We start from the raw sequence: 17,940 nt of genomic DNA, 5'->3' as shown, positions 1-17,940 counted from the left end.
CAGGTTTTCTGATTTTGAACTGAGTCTGTTGAACATTGCCTGGCTTTGCATTATGTCTTTTGAATGAAGTGCACCCTGTGCCTTGTTCACTTCTGAGATAAGATATGCAAAGCCTACTTTGCTATTCTTCTATCAGCAAGCATTCCAATACAATGTTTCTATAACCTCAGATATAATGAGCATACCTTGTAAAGAATTAACATAATGAGTTCCGCTCAATACTGACTGGACAGTTTTGCTTCCAAAGATTTTAGCCTCAATAAGTGCATTGTCAATGCCACATCCACTAAGAGAAATTCCTGCACACTGCATCGCATCTTTTGTCATGTAGAAAACTCCCATTATTGCACAATAATCATCACATTCTACAGGATTGCTCATAAAAATGTCAGCTACAATACGGAAAACACCTTAATCGCAGAGAATTGGCAGGATAGGCTGGTCTTCAATCTGAGCATGAACATTTTAGAAATATTTTAGAGCTGTGTATAATGTTTTGCCTAGTTTGTGACTAGAGATGGTATTACTGGTAAAAACCCAACCTTCTTCAGTGGGATAGTATTCTGGGAGATCAGAGCATAAATTCCAGCCCCAGAACTGGCTTTTCTTCATCCTTCAGTTCCGCACCAAATGGGTGATATGATAAATACAGTTAAATCAGCTTTGTGGACCGCAGCATCAGGTAGAAGATCCATGTCATCAGTCACTTTGAAACTTTCTGATAGACTGGGACGTTTTGATGGCTTGTAGTGATTTTGCTTACATTGGCAAGGCAGTTAGGTTATAGGTTTTCAGCTTTGTTTATTCCTACAGCTGACACAGCTTGTGTTCCAGCAGCTACTTCATTGGTACAGTCTTGAAAAAGCACCATGACAGTATCATGCGTGCTGGATTTTCCGGACAAAGAAGCGCTGTCTTCAAAATCAAAATTACCAAGAGCAGCAATTGTAAATTCTTTCCTGGTAAAGTGGACTTGGAAGTGGTAGGCTGTCGGATTCACAAGATTTTACAGCATGAGCTGCTAACAAGTTCCTGGTTCATACTATGTCATTATTACTTGATATACAAATCCTATTCATTGAAGTGATTATCACTCCACGTTTGCACTTGTCATAGATTGCTGTGATGTAATTCATAAAACATGATTTGGAAAAGACAGTACATTTGCGCAGCATAAGCCTGTCGGTTCATGGAAATGTCTTCTACCTCTTCGCTTATATCTTCACAGCCATCATCAATGCTCTGTTCTGCACTTGAGAACTTTAGTTTGTAGCAGTTTCACTTTGCAGATGTTAAACAATGATGTAAAAATGTTAAAACAGCATCAGGCATTCTTGTTGACTCCCATGATTTGCGGAGCTCTGGGGCATCACAAAATTTGCCATTGAGTCCAAAATCTAAGTCTTTCAGGATGTTTCTTGAAATGGTTCCTGATGATTTTACTGCATCCTGTGATCTTATTTTGGCAGCAAGAACTTTGCAAGTCAGATCAGCTGAGAACACCTTAAGTGGCTCATTCTTTTTGTTGGACTGACAAAAACGAGTTTTTCCATTGTACATTCTCACCAAAAAAATCTTAATTTAATTATTATGCATCAGTACAGTTTGATCATTATGGGCCTCATTCTCACCCTGGCGGTAATTACCGCCAGGGCGGAGGTCGGCGGTAGCACCGCCAACAGGCTGGCGGTGCTCCGCCGGGCATTCTGACCGCGGCGGTACAGCCGCGGCCAGAAGCGGAAAGCCGGCGGGCTACCCCCGACTTTCCGCTGCCCGTCTGAATCCTCCATGGCGGCGGAGCGCGCTCCGCCGCCATGGGGATTCAGACACCCCCTACCGCCATCCTGTTCATGGCGGCTCTCCCGCCATGAACAGGATGGCGGTAGGGGGTGCCGCGTGGCCCCTGGGGGCCCCTGCTGTGCCCATGCCAACGGCAGGGGCCCCCGTAAGAGGGCCCCAAAAAGTATTTCAGTGTCTGCCCAGCAGACACTGAAATACGCGACGGGTGCAACTGCACCCGTCGCACCTTCCCACTCCGCCGGCTCAATTCTGAGCCGGCATCCTAGTGGGAAGGTTGATTTGCCCTGGGCTGGCGGGCGGCCTTTTGGCGGCCGCCCGCCAGCCCAGGGCAAATGTCAGAATCACCGCTGCGGTGTTCTGACGGCGGTACCTTGGCGGACGGCCTCCGCCGTCCGCCAAGGTCAGAATGACCGCCAATGTGTCTGATCTCACTGAGTGAAAACCCATAGCCAATCAAGCATGGCTTTAAATCTTGGGGGCAGATTTATGGAAAGCAGTGCTGCATCGAGTGCAGCGCCACTTTCCCTGTGCCCCTTAGCACCCCCATACCGCCACCATGTGTGTGCCATATTTAAAATATGGTGCACCATGGCACAGGGTGGGGGCAATAGTGTCAATTTTTATGATACTATTGATGTAATCTGCAGGAGTAGCATCACAATATTGGTGTTAGTCCTGCAGAGTACATAGGGGCCCATTCTAAAGCATGGAAACCCCTTTTTAACACCTGCTCTTGAGCAGGTGTTAAAAGTGCCGTAATGAATAGCGCAAAGAAATCCATAGATTTCCTTGCACCATTTTATCGGCTCCCCTAACGGGAGAACACCCCCTTTACATACGTTATGCCTGGTGCAGGCATAATGTAGCTCAAAGGGTTACAGAGTGGCACAATGCATGCATTGCACCACTCTGTAAATACGGCAATGGGATTTTGGCCTCATTGGGCCACATTAATGTCAAAATAAATTACATTAATGTGGCGCAAGGTGGAGCTAGGGGCCTATAAATATGCCCCTTCATATGCTTTTTCAAAGAGTGCAACTTAACCGAAGGCTGGCAGTTGCGATGCTTCTAGGAGCTCATTGTACATTCCTATTTTTTAATGTAAGCACGCATGCAGTTTGGGTGGGCATACAAATACGCAGCGGATATGTTCAACTCACTGTTTAAATCAGCTACTCATCCGAAAACTTCAACTAGCTGCAGATAACAACATGTTTTCCCCTTGTGACGTTACATACTCTGTACTTTGTTCTTTCATGAGTCCCTTTGGCCCATGTTCTGGTTAAACCATAGATAACACATTTGACGATCCCTTGCTTTCTGATCAGTTGTTGGAGGTAGGCCAGGGGTAGTCATCGATCTTCCAAGAGGATGGACATTGGGTTTGGTTGTTATCACTTTCTCAGAAGACTTAGATTCTTGTTGTGAATCACTGGCTTCTGCAGTTTTTTTATTATTATTTTTTTCCAGGCTTTTTTCCATTATATACGACTTGTAGTATTTATTCTTACAATGATAAAATATTTGATCCTCTTCACCCATCAGTTTCAATCTTTTGTGAACTTCGTCTTGCCATATTTCTGCAGTATCTCGAAATCTTGTCTGTCCAGCCGCCGTTGATGTTAGCTTTTCTTTTGGATTAGTTTGACATATGACACATTTTTCTTTGCTAGAGGAGCCCTCATATTTTGTAGTTGACAACACTGTGAGGAGGTAAAGATCATCCGCTACCACCTGCTTCGGTCTTTTTATGAAAAACCTGAAACAAAAACAGTATTAAAATAAGTTACCAATATAATGGCTAAAACACATCATTATAGAGACGCCATTTTGTAAAATGGCAGAAGGGTTGCCCTGAGGAGTTATTCTCTGTCTCTGTAAGACTGCTTGACCCACAAAACATATATTTTGACACCAAATTGAAGTATATAGAATGCTCCCTGAAATATTACATCATCACTGAAATATATATTCTATTTTTAATCATATCCAGAAAATAAATGCCTGGATTGTCAATGTCCACTCACACTAACTTACTTCTCTAATTATATAAAAACACAAATCAAAAAGGGAAATCTCTGGACAACAATTTTTAATGGAGGTTTATCAAGGGGCCCAGGACTAAAATATATTGCTTTTTCAAATTTTCCACTGAAGGTTCATCCCCCTCAGTTGCAATAGTCACAGGGTGACAAATTCTTCAAGGTCTCAAACTCCAGTTTTAATAAAGTGTGTTCTAGAAATAACTGAACACTTGTTTCTGTTACAACCTGATTTTTTAGAAAGATTCAGATAATCCCTACTTTAACATTCCACAATATCACCAAGTCCCCCTAACATCACCAATTCACATTAAAAAAGACTATTGTCATTTGGTTATGAAGGTATTTTCAGATCCATTTTTCCGTATCCCTGTTTTGTGACTCTAGAGCCAACTTATAGATATAACTAATCAAATGTTCCAAACAGCTTTTTGTGAATCAAAGATGCTGCACACTCGTCCCACTTGACGAGCCTCACACCCACTGTGTGCCCCAGTTGGTTTTTAATAAATAGCCTGTAATAATGTTCATGTGCCACATTTCACTTTATTAGTTACCATGTGGCTAAGTATCTGGTATTTCATATTTGTGCTTCGCTAATATCTGAGGCACTTCACTTGAAATAGGTTTCTCCGGTGGAGGACTTTTTTTAGAGACAAGTGATTTGCAATGTTGTTTTCTCTTGGTGTGACCCTATATCTCTGTGGGTTCATTGGTCACCTTTAGCTACTGGTCTGCCCCCTTGTGATGGTGTCCATTGTGTTAGAGATCTTTTAATCGAAGGAGTTCCTCAACGACCCACATACTGTTGTATGCAGTTTAGGGCTAGTACTGACAATTGGCAATTGCTGAAGTAAGAAGAATGTATATACTTTACACTTCTATAAGTAGGGAAGGGCAGGTGCTCTGCCCGCACAGGAATCATTCTCTGAAAGGAGGCCTACACATAAGTGATAGTGTCCATTCCTGCAGGAGAATTGGGAGTTCATCTTCATGAAAAGGGATTTTGAACTCCTCTTCACTGGACAGAAACTATTTGCTTTTCCATAACCTGTCTTGTGATCAGTGCTGCTGAGAAGACTTTAAGGTAACAAATGCATTCTCCTAGCCATGAAGCTCAGAAGTCCCCTTCTACTTCTCTCTCAAGAGTCATTTTAAACTGCCAAGTAGAATTAACCAAGTCTGCAGTAAGATGAGTTCACATACACTATATCCAAATTACACCTTTTTTGACACTATGTGGGCTATCCATACTACAAGTCATTTGGCATGCCACTCTCCAAGGGACAAGAAATTCAGATCAGCTGAACACAAACCTTATTCCAAGCAGCTTTTGCTCAGTTGGAATTTTCAATGTGATGTATATGCAGGCAGAAAAAAATCCATCATTATTTTATAAACATTTAGCAGTACCAATGTTGGTGAGGTAGTCCAACTCAAATGAAGGGAGTTTAAACCATTCTGCATCTTGGATAACAGACGCCCCTGTTAGTTTATTTAATTTTACTGTAGACCAATTGATAGTTTGTTTGTGAAGGGATCATTTTAAAAATACACCACTTTTGCTCTTGATGTTTTTGAATAAAGTGCTAATAAGTTGAGACATTATCATATTTTCTGGCTTAACTCTAATTGGTGTATTTTACTTCCCTGTAAGGCCATAGTATATGATGTAGAAGCTGCAGTACTGGCATGGAAATTTAAATGTCACTTGTGGACTGCAACACTTAATGTGCCATCCACTAGGAAAACATGGTTTCAGGCCTACCATTGAAGCCTGACTGCAGGAGTTCACACCTATGGTGTAATCTGATAAAACAACCTGTTTTTACAGTTAAAAACCTCCTTGTTAAATATTAGTAGGTCATCCTTCTATAGGCCTTTTAGTCCCATAGTAGGGTACATGGCATAAAAAAAATACCATTAACATGTCCTTACAGTTACATGGCATAAAAAGCTAGTTGGACTGTGGCGAACCTAGCTGTCCTATGTTGAAAACTGTGTGCAGATTGAAATACTAACTCTGCTACATCTAGAAAACTAATTAAACCAATATTGTTATTAGTTGCTAAAACTCCAATTCAATTGTGAAGTTGGATTTTTAATAAATATTAAGGGAAAGTAACATTTAGAAAGTTACTCTTTACCTACCAAAGCTTTCAGGGGGCTAATTTTCATTAGCTCTCCAGCTGCTCCTGGTAGTGCACAGCCTTGAAGTGCAAATGGGGTGTGAAATTCCTCTCATGAGCACATAACAAACTGATCTGAATGGACAGAGAAGGCTTTTCTAAGCTCAATAGAATATGCAGGGTGGGTCTGTGGTTTTCCTGTTGACACCACAGTGTCAAGTCCTACATGACAGGTCTTTTGGGAAGCATGTGTAAAAAATTGAGCCCTTCAAATGAAGTAAACAGGATGCTAGGACAGTTCTTGTGTATCACCTGTCTGGTTGCTGAAGGACCCACCTTTTGTCCTACCAGAATTCTGTCTGTTGTGTTATTGTGAGTATAGTGCCTGCTTCAAACTGGATTTTAGTGTTGATGTTGGAGGACACTAGGATTACCATAGTACACCTCGCACTTGGCATTTTTGGTCTGTTTGTAGTGAGGAAGACATAAGCTACTGAAAATGTAGGTCGGTTGGGGCCTGAGAACCTTTACTGTGTTCATCAGAGAGGAATTAGGAGTGTCTTAGGGTGTCACTTTCCCACATGTTGGTGGGAACCTAAAAAGCTAGACCCTTACCAAGTCTCTCTCAGAATGCTACTAAAATTGTAAAAGGATAACAGGTGAACTGAACCTGATGCACTTTGCATCTGTGACCTATAACAAAGACCACTTGAGATCAAAGGACAGAAAGATCTCCAAGAATCATAAGGTTGATCTTCTAGGTGGCTCCAGGAATATAAAAAAGCTGAAGAGATCATTCCTCTGAAGAAGGCCAGCTGACCAGTGGCAACTGGACCTGGATTCAACTTTGCTGTGGCCATCTGTTTTACACCCTGAGAGTCTTTCACTGCTCATGTACTGTGTGGGCACCAAAAGAAATATGTGAACTTTTTTTAATAGCTTTGATTCAGAGCTCCAAAGCTTCAAGAGGACCGACCTTGACGTAGTGAAACGTGTTTCCTCTAAAAAAAAAAAAACATCAAAGTCCCTTTTTCAGAATGGGATTTAGAAATGTTTTCAACTTTTCCTACTTCCAGACCCTAGTGGGGAAAATCTACATGGTGTGTCCGACCCGTGATCCATTGCAATCTGCCTGAATTCAAGCCTAGGTCCCAATCTACTGGAACAATTAACTACTATTGATGCTTTGTGCTTTTGAAAATACTTTCACTGAAATATTTAAAAAAATCATATCTCTGCATACGTCCCCTTTTTTGATTTTTGCTATTTTGGGCCATTTTGCTTATTGCATGTTTGTCTTTTTATAATTGGGGTGGGATTTTTATTGTGTTTTGTGTTTTTGACTTTTTAACTGTTTTGGCACTTCTTAATGCTTTACACCTTTTCTCTAAATTAAGCCTGTCTGTTCTGTGCCACATCTGCTTTTATTTAAATGACTGAAACCTTTGTCTAGACTTAGCAAAATAATGACTATATTTATTGTGATGGACACCAACCCACCCCAAAAAACCACCCCAACTAATAAACCTCACAGCAAATGAAAGGCAGAAAATGTTACTCAGAGAAACATAGTACAAAAAAGAAGTGTTAATATTCTCCACACCAAAGCAGCTACGTTTTAACATAAAATTAAAAAATAAACACATAAGAAGGAGGATGGATTTAGGAGACCTTAAAATGTTTACAAATTTTTGAAACGCGACCGGGCAAGGGGTGTTGATGGACAGTAACCATTTTGCAGGTCACTACAATTACATGCTAAAAGCTATTTGTAATAGTATCTTGTCGTCACTGTCTTATAAAAGTCAAGGTAGTCACATGACAAAAACACTTTCAAACATTACTGAACTTTGCCTGCAAAATTAATGACCATACCATTGCTATGGAGTAAGTTTTGGATGTAAATGGATATGACTTTTAGAGCTGAGATGAAAGGACCTGCAAAATACCAATGTAGCCATCAGATAACTAAGTGTTCTTTTGCCGGAATGCAGCAGAGGCCAGCAAGCAAAACATAATCTTTCTACAAAATGAGTTAAGTTTTTCCTGTACAGAGACCACAGATGAGTGGTGTGTAAGAAAATAATCACGCAGGAAAAATCAAGAAAACTTTTAAAGGAACGACAGTAGATCTTCATAACGATTTTTTGTAAACATATTAACTGCATCCTGAGTTCAATCAAGATGTACAAAAAGTATTTTATACAAACTACATTCCAAAAGATCGTGTTTGGGAGACAGTTGAGAGTAGAGTGGGAACAAATCGCACTTTATGATGGAGGTCGTTTTGAATTCTGCTGCGTTCATTCTGTACCATTTTAAAGCTTTAAATCGAGAAAGTTGTTGTTTTAATTGGGGCAAAAGAGTACCGTACCTGTGTTTGGGCACCAAAGTACAATCCCATTGAAGTTGTTCTTCTTGTACGTTTTCAAATTGAGGTCTATTGTTTACTTGTGCGTTTGGTATGTGGTCTCACGGTGCCCAAATATACACTCTTGCCCTGGGTCGCGTGGAAACGGCGAGCGCATTTCAAATTAAAAGTCAATAAATGGCTGTTTGTCCTTGTGTGTTACTCAACCTCGGGCTTTATTATGTATGGAAGTTTGGGTAGAGTGACAAAAAATACAATTTGAACCTATTTTAAGAAACTCTGTGTTGTAGTTTTATATTTTGGTTTCATAATGTTAAAAATGGCCCAAAATTAAATCAGAATAGAAAACTAAGCAAACAATACATACTCATACATTTTGTAAAAATTTTTACATGTATCCATGGGTAATGCTGCTCTCTTCCATTCTCTGCATCAGAATTTTGTACAGTGGCTTTATAAATTGCGAGGTGGTTTCCCTAGCATCGAATTTGGAGGAGTAATAAGGTGAGTAAAACCAATAAGGGGTAGGACTGTCGGAGAGTGGCTATGATTTTCAGCCTGACAGACAGTCCAAATGCTGTTTATATAGCCCAAAGGACAACTCGCTTGAAAAATATCTTGCTGAGAAAAACTCTCTGCTTAATTATCACCTTAAGCACTACAAAGTACACTTTTTTAGTGCAATTAAAATAATTTATATTGATTCACGCCCCCTTAGTTTTGTGTGCCAGCCCCGACCCTTATGTGGACTAGGTCACTCTGCGTCGTAGGCCCACCACCAATTAAAAACTGCTCCATCATGAACCCCATATCCATGTCCCTAACTTTACAGGCAAAAATTACTGATCGATTTCTAAACAATTACTGTAAAACCACCAGGTAATCCAGGGCAGCTACTCAGTACTTGTTTACATCTCACATGTTTTACTTGAGCTTGCATCCTTTAAGAGTGTGGGCGTTTGCTGTAGGTTTTTATTTTCGTACAGCATCGTTCATACTGTGAAATTAGTTGCTTCTATGTGCCTGTGTGAGTTCAGCTCGTGGGTGAACACAACCTTATAAACACGAGCACGATTGAAGGTTCTGAAGCGGAGACTGAAGGAAGTGCCTGCATCTCACAGTGCCTGTCTGTGGGTATAAAGCCGTCCAGGAGAACTGCTGAGCCAATGCTTGGCCTTTCTCAGATCTCTTAGACCGGTGGCCCTGTGTGCCAGTTTTAATTGTGATGTGATACAAAAGTCTTTGAAGGAGGTACTGAGCGGTCATCAAACGTTTGGGAGAGAAAGTGAAGCAAAATGCAGAGCAAATAATGTGAGTGAGTGAGCTGTGTAGGTGTGGGGATATTGAAGTGAATGTGGTGCCACGGTGTACTTGCAGAAGAGAGTGAAGAGAGGTTGCTGTAGAGGAAAGTTTGAGATATGAAAAAGGAGGATTTCAAATCACGGGCGATAAAAGGCATGTCCAGCAGAGACTGCAGAAGAAAGTGGTGTGAAGGGAGGAATAGGAGTGAAGGAATAGGAATAGCATTCTCTTTTCTACAGGCCTTAGTAATGTATTATCCACAGTGCCATATTTCAAAATTAAAACATTTTTAATTAATATTATTCAAAATAATTGTTCCTACACATTTGTCTGATTCTTCCAGCAATCACTGTCAAAACCAATAAGGTCTGGTTTCAGGTGAATAGTATTGTTAGATGCAAAAGTAGATCACTCACAGAGAGACAACAACATACTGATCGGATGGCACTCTTTGGGAAATATAGGATTTGAATCTATATTTTTCAAGTCATGCCTTTACTCATATAGGCTACTCCATAGTTATGATCTTTAGTCCACGCACCATTTAGAGATCTCCAACCACGTTTTCATCCCACCTATGACCTTCATCAGCCTGTTCCTTGCCCCACGGGTGACACCGAGTACACCTCACCAGCCTCTTCTCTCAAGTCATCTGTACACCATCATGCCCCTCCTAAGCTCCTTAACCCGGCCTCTTCTGACTCAAGGGCTTCTTCCCTAAGCTGCAGACAATCTGTGTCCACAAACACCCTGGCCTACAGGCGTAAAACTGCTAAATTGTGATAACTGCTCAGTGCTGCTGTGCTTCCAAGCCATTAGGGCAGGTGCAGATTGGGTTTTCATTTTATTTTAACCATTGTGTTTATTAAATATTGAAAAGTGGGAGAATGGGGCCAGAGGTGGGCTCGGAAAAAGTACAGTGAGGACGATCAGGTACAAAAAGTTTACAAATAGGAGTGGTGCAGCAGGGAAAGAGGAATATGTGTACATGCAGGCATCATGGGAAAATGAAAGAAAGGAGGGAGTAAGTTCGGCTGCAACAGTTAAATAGTGCTAGTGCGCATCAAACACAGGGAATATAAGTTATTGCAACTCTGCTTTGAAATCGAAATAAGTACTAACTAAATATTTCACAGCATAAAAACACACTACGGAGACAGGGCTGAGTACGAGGCTGAGTGGATGGATGAAGGGAACAATGTACAGAGATGAAGTGATGGATAAACCCATGGATGGGTGGACAGATGAATGTGCGGGTTCGTGGACTGACTGATAAATGGACGTATCAAGAATCCATAACACATGAGAATAGAGACCATTTTAAAACAAGTCTGCTACTTTAATGATATTGTGCACTGAACTGCACACAATTTTCTCTCCTACTAGCATTATTAGCAACTCCGAACAAATTGCAACACAGTTCGTGAAGGCTCTGCTTATATTTATGTACCTGTTTCTTCGTCTTTGATCCGGCGCCAGAATAATGCTCCATTTGGCCACACAGCCCCATGCCTGCCTCCCAGCATTGTACATTAGAAACAACGTGACAGCTAACGTGCGCTTAAACTGCCGGCTGAAAAATAGCCCAAGCTGCTCGGATAGCAATCGGAAAAGCGAATCAAAAACATTGTGTTAAACAACCTGGCATCGCCCGCTTGTAATCTGATTCTCGTATATCAATGGCAGCGCTTTACGGGGAGTAAAAGTGCCATCTGCTGATGCTCCTGTCTGGATATTTTGCCAGGGGAGTTCAATGAGAACGTGAAATATGTGCTCACGCGTGGATCTTCTCAGCCCCCCGCCTCACCTCCCTGAAGTGTGCGCCTAATTATTTGGGAACAAGGCCTGCGTGTTTGCTCGTTTTCAGGCGCGAGCCGGGGCCCCTGCTCACCAACCTGCCGCAGTTCTTTTTAGGGAATGTCAGTCGAGCACATCATTTATTCCATTTTGAAAACAAAAATCAATACACCTATAAAGTGACCCATAAATTAGAGCTGGCGTGCGGAATGTTTGCTCTGTGCTGCCGTGGCGAAGGCCCCCCTCCGCCTTTTATATCTGCACCTTTCTGTTTGAACTGCAGTCACAGCTATCGGCTCATTAGGGGGGCATTAGGGACACGGGGCGGCCCGATTCTATAGCTAGCCCCTGCTCTTATTAATGCATAGTAAAGTAGAATGCATTTAAATATTTCATAGGGATTCCATAATTTGTGTGTAATCGCCTTGTTAGCAGACAGTGGAGGGAGAACAGGTCTGTGAAATGGCGTTAGTGATTGCCCGTGTAATTTACTGAACTCGGCCATTATGAAGTGCATTATTGGCTGCCAGGAGGAAGCTGTGAAATAGAACCAGCAATAAGTGAAATAAGGTAAGGGTCGTCTAATAAGCATCTTCAGGGATAACGCCCCACTTGATCCTTTGCAGCAGCCGTAATGTCTGACATATGAGATACATCAAACGCACGCGATAGCATTATGGAGCGTTCATATGAAAAGACTATCTGCAACATTAGTTCCACTTCCTGCGAAGGACAGGATTAAATGATTAATGATATGTCTCTTTGCATATGCGTTTTGAAACAGCAATTAGACACCATCTGCAAAAAGAAAAAAAAAAGCAGGTCTTTTTATTTCTAGAATTTTCTTGTTCTGGGTGTAAGGACAGCGAACATAATTTTCTAACAGCCAAATCAGTTACCTGCGAAAGTTTCAAAAACACCCCACAGAATCATTTCGGAAAGGGTAATAATCGTTTAAGAGCACACGCTCATAAATTAATGTTAATGTTCACCCTATTTATTTAGCCGCATGGCATGCGTTTATTTCTTGCACTATTCCCGTACTGTGATTGGCATAATTAAGCGAGGGAATGAAAGGGGGCCATTATTTTACATATCACCGGTAAACAATGGCGAGGGAAGGAGAAGGGGGTCGCGGCGGAGGTATGTATGTGTTTTTCAAGTTCTCGGTAATCCACTGGAGGCTGTTCTATAAATGATCATTGAAGGGCTGCAAGCTAGCCTATAATTACAGGAAAGAAAGTGGCAGCTCTGGCATTTCATAACTATGTGTCCTCGAAAAGTGCTTTGTGAGTTTGTCACCAATGATAATTTAGATAGAGGCTCATTACTGAACATCACAACACTTTAAAAACCTTTCGCCTTCATGCTGGAGAAGAAAGGACTATTTTAATGGCAAGGTTCTTTTGTGTTCTCTTGAAAAATTCAATCAAGACAAAACCTCATTGACTATTATTGTAGTCTACCGCCTGTATTCTAATGAGAGCGCATAGATAAATTGCATGTATCTCCAAGACTGGAACAAATCAATGCAAACATGTTAGTGATGGGGGTTGGCATAATCCGAGGGTTGTCTTGAAAAATATGCAGGGTTACTACAAAGGAGTGAGCACATTTTGTAGTTTCTTTTCTCAAGAGAAAACATGCAAAACGATCTTGTTTATAATGTCCTTGTAGATTAAATAATATTTTTGAAAGTTTCCGTACTAGTAATTGAGAGCTTTTACTGTACCTACTCGTGGCGAAATAAGGTTGCTTTGGGCCATAAATATATGAAAATGGTCGCACCAGCTCCCAGTTGGTTGTAAAAGACGAGATAATCGGGCGGAAATGCCTGTGCCACTGCACCTGCTGCACCATAGACAGCTAGCCACGGTAGCTGCACAAGGACTATGGGGTTTGACAAAAACATTCATCCACAGATCTTATATGTCATGTGCACCCGGTAACGCTGTTGGTATTCAGTTTGTGCCTTTGATTTTGAAAGTCATGATTGTCAAATGGGCTTGATAACGAGTCACCAAACTTCTTCAGTGTTACAAGATAAGGGTAAGAACTGCACCAAATCAGAAGGGCGAAGATGAAGAACATGCAGGGTTTATGTGTAACAGCGGGCAGCAAATGTGGCGAATGTGTTGCCTTTCCTCACAGTCATCATATCTGTGGCCAGATTCATTCAGAGCAGACACACATTTAAGAAGCACACTTTGTTGGGTGTATTTTTCCCGCAGCTAGGTTTAGAGTTGGAAAGAGGTAAACTGCATGTGCTTAAATGTCCATGCTAGCAGCACAAGGCGCCTGGGGCAATCATATTTCACCCTGCTAATACCGAAATGTGTCATGTTCACATGTAAGGGCTAAGTGTAAGTTTTACCTAATTTGGAAGTAATACAACCTTTTCATTTGCAGTAGACAATTGTTATGAAAAATACACCCAACATGTCACCATTGTGCTAATTTTAATGGATAATAGCGTAAATGTTCTTTGAACATGAATTATCTTGAAAGCCAGGTTTACGTATGTGAAGTTACAGGACTAAATAGCTAACAAGCAATCTCTGCTCTATGGATTTGCTTGCCAGAGCCAAACCCTTTTCTGTTGTTTTTATAGTGTTAAGAATTGTGGAAACGGTGCTAGAGCCTTTTACATGCTGCAGAAGAGAGGAAAATAGAAATTAAAATTGCATGAACTGGAAAAGTGAACTACTTACCTATCATATAAGAAACAATAATAGTTAACACATACAAACTCATGAGAGCTCACACTTCTACAAAAAATCAACTCTGATTATGCGACTATTTTAAAGGGTGATTTAGTGTCCCATAAAAATGCATTACTTTCTTACCTCTTTGACACTTACATTATTGTATGTTCCTAATGCAGTTCCAGGATAATACATGAAGAAAACATAGGTACCACTATTAGGCTACACTCCCGATTTACTACAGTGAAATAGAACATTGTCAGAGTGTACATCGGGTGTTTTTTCCCTCTCAAAGCTCCTCTTCTGCCAGGTAGCTGAGACAATCTCTTATCCACCTTCCCCTCGACAGGGAATCGTCCTTCAGTGCAAAAAGAGGAGAGAGAAGAGGAAGAGCTGAATGACTTTGTGTGCTGAGCCTATTTAATGGACAGGATACGAGGGAGAACAGACTGAGTGGAAGTGGATGGCCTGGAAAGTCGCAGTAGACAGATGATGCCTGCTCCTTGGGCGGAACAAAACCTACTACATCTCTATGTCCCCAGAGTTCAAATCAATATACCTCTAATTTTTAACCCACGCAATCCTTGCTTTGAGTTGTTTTGAGACTACTCTGCGGACCAGAAAAACTCTATTGGACTGGAGTCAGCAATAGCACTAAATGAGCTGGCATCCTATTAAGGAAAAGAAGTGTCAAACGTGTCTGAGCGTAGATCAGTCAAATGTGGCAGAAGGATAGAGAAGAACTGGTAAATGCCACAGTAGTTTACAGGTAGGGGGATAGAGGGGACAGGTTGTCAAACAAATATACATCACATGGGAATAAAGTGTATTCCTGGGTTTAAGGAAAAAATTCAACCTGCTTCAGTGACCTTAGAAACCTAATGTTTATATAGTAATGCTTTTGGCAAGCATAAATGAGTGTGCCTGTGGGAAAGTGCACGTGTGTTTGTGTGTGTGACAATGTGTGTGTCTGTTGCAAACAATCAGTTTCATATTCATTACAATAAGCCCTGACCGCTCAAACTCAGATATGCAAGATGAGTTGGTTTAAGTATATGGGAGGGATATTTTCATAACTGATATTTGGTAGGCTGCATTTGTGAGAAATACTATACACTGCCCATGATATTGGCTCCAGCTATGTATTCCTTTCTTGTGTTGTCTATGTGCAAGAGTTATAATGCTATGTTTAATAGGAAAGTAGGAAAAACAGAGAGAAAACATCCCAGTGCTGCATACAGTGGGAAAGAAACCCCCTGATGATTCTTTTCTTGAAACACACATTTAGCTCCCTTTGCTGTTTTTTTTATTTACAGAAGAAATAACACCACACATACACACAGTTAAAGGCATACGTTCAACATGTTAACTTGCAACACATTTTCAAACAAAAAAGGCATATTTCATAGATGCACGTTTAATATTCTTAGCTCTTCTTCAGTGTACGCCAGTTGAGCACTTTTAAGAATAAGTAACCATAGATGCAGGTAATAAACGATAGAAATAAATGTAATTGAAAAGTGTGTGAAAAGTGTGGAGCTAATTCTACTGATGTTGTAAGTAGAAAAGTCACATAAGCCATCATCATTCTCACTCCACACATACCACACACGGAACCTTTTCCATACTCACAGAATGGAGCATCATGCAATGGGTGAAGGTGAGATATGTATAACCTAGGAATGCACAATTGTCTTCCTGTTAGAACAGTATCAATAGATTTTTATTACACATATTTTTATTATCTTGACCAAATAGTATTTATCTTTTTACCCAGGCACCTTAATAATGAACATGCGTTAGATGACAGAAGTACTGCTCAGTGTCGGGTGCAAATGCAAGTGGTTCAACAGTTAGAAATACAGGTTTGTAAAATGTCATGAAGTGTATGTACAATATTGAATTGTAATCACTAGATAGCTAACTTGTTTAAAAAACCACAGTACATTAAAAGAAGAGTTTCTCCAACTAATTTTGAGTGAATGTGCAAGACTATCTTTTGGGCAAAATTTAATTCATGGTTTCATTTGATAGTTTTGAATCAAAAGCGACTTCACAGTACAAATAAAAATGTATTACACTACTTGCTCACTACCTTAGATCTGTTGCCTTCCAAACTGGTGCTTCAGTTATTCATGGATGACTCTAACATATAAAGGAACCTTTTTTTCAGAATCCCTATCATATGCAAACTTATTTTTAAAAGCAATTCTGTTATGTGTTTTAAAAAATAGTTTTAAATGTATACATATTTTTTTTTTTGAGTGACCATATTTGCTTCTTTTTGACAATGTTTTTTATTCATTTCTTTTATGTTACTGTTGGCTTTTGAGTTTTCCTAATTTACAATTAAATTCCACAGCTGTCCTGTTCATTTGGCCCTACTGGGAGCAAGTCACATATAGAACCCTCTTTGGTAGAATTTTCAGTCCTATTAGAGCGGTCTCATCTTTCATTTCTGTGCCCTACCATTCTGCTATGACTTTTGGTCTTACCAGCACTTCTGCTTGTGTTTGTTGGTACTGTCTCTCTCAATCCTAGCCTTTGAAGTTAGGGCCACTGTTGCATAAACGTAGAGCACAGCCCTGGATAGTCTTAAATGTAGGTGCAAAAGGGTACCCACACTTGACGTGCTTTTGTTTGTATCCCCAGGAGGAACGTAGCCTTCTGGGGATCCCATGAGAGGAGCTCTCCACTTTACCAAAACGACGCTAAATGGGAAGGAAAATTCTAGAGCAAGCTCAGTTTTCAAGTATACACTATTTATTACTCTGGTCGAATTTCAGTGACAGGCAATTTATTCCATAGACAACTCTTGAGTTTCTAGACTCTAAAATATCAAGGACAGCGGGCAGAGTAGATGAGCATGATATCTACATCACTTCCCAGCTTTTCATGCCTGTTAGATATCTCAGTTTGTAGAATGTTCTTCTAAATCCCTTCTGGATCCATACACTCCTAATCCTATGTAGACTGGCTCACCTCCTTCCTCACCGACCAAAAGTCCGCCTCCCACCCTTCCACTCCACTGTTACCAAAATCATCTGCGGAGTCCCCAAAGGGTCCTCCCTCAGCCCCACTCTCTTCAACATTTACATGACCCCCCTCGCCAACATCCTCAGACCACACGGAATCACCATCCTCTCCTACGCAGATGACACCCAACTTATCTTCTCCCTCACACGCAACCCCACCACCACCAAAGCCAACCTACACGCTGCAGTCCTTGACACCGCCACCTGGATGACAACAAACCACCTCAAGCTTAACTCCAACAAAACCGAAATCATCATCTTCGGCCCCAACAAAACCATATGGGATGACTCCTGGTGGCCCACTGCCCTAGGCCCCGCACCCACCCCCGCAAACCACGCACGCAACCTCGGCTTCATCCTTGACCCCTCCTTCTATGACCCAGGAAATCAATGTAGTAACCGCCTCCTTCTTCCACACACTCTGCACACTGAAAAAATCCTTCAAATGGATTCCCACAGAGACCAGGAAGACAGTCACCCATGCACTCATCAGCAGCAGGCTAGACTACGGTAACGCCCTCTAAGCCGGCACCACACTCAAACTCAAACGCAAACTCCAGAGAATCCAGAACACAGCCGCACACCTCATCCTGGACCTCCCCACCACCAACAAATCTCACCACACCTCAAATCCCTTCACTGGCTCCCCATAGACAAGAGAATCACTTTCAAGATCCTCATCAACGCACACAAATCCCTCCACAACACTGGCCCAACCTACCTCAACGAAAGAGTGAACTTCCACACTCCCACCCA

General features: G+C 41.2%; 1 protein-coding gene across 10 annotated transcripts in view; it reads left to right on the top strand.

Annotated features, from left to right (window-relative positions):
* Nucleotides 1–17,940, top strand: part of FOXP2 (forkhead box P2) — a 261,065-nt gene that overhangs the window by 167,228 nt on the left and 75,897 nt on the right. For all 10 annotated transcript variants that reach the window (XM_069228942.1, XM_069228948.1, XM_069228946.1 and 7 more), the window contains exon 9: nucleotides 15,927–16,014. In XM_069228942.1, the coding sequence (XP_069085043.1) occupies nucleotides 15,927–16,014 (88 nt within the window). The remainder of the gene's footprint in view (nucleotides 1–15,926; nucleotides 16,015–17,940) is intronic.

The sequence above is a fragment of the Pleurodeles waltl genome, chromosome 4_1 (genome assembly GCF_031143425.1).
Source record: "Pleurodeles waltl isolate 20211129_DDA chromosome 4_1, aPleWal1.hap1.20221129, whole genome shotgun sequence".
NCBI lineage: Eukaryota > Metazoa > Chordata > Amphibia > Caudata > Salamandridae > Pleurodeles > Pleurodeles waltl.
The sequence above is the reverse complement of the archived record's forward strand: the minus strand, read 5'-3'. Positions and strand labels throughout refer to the sequence as shown.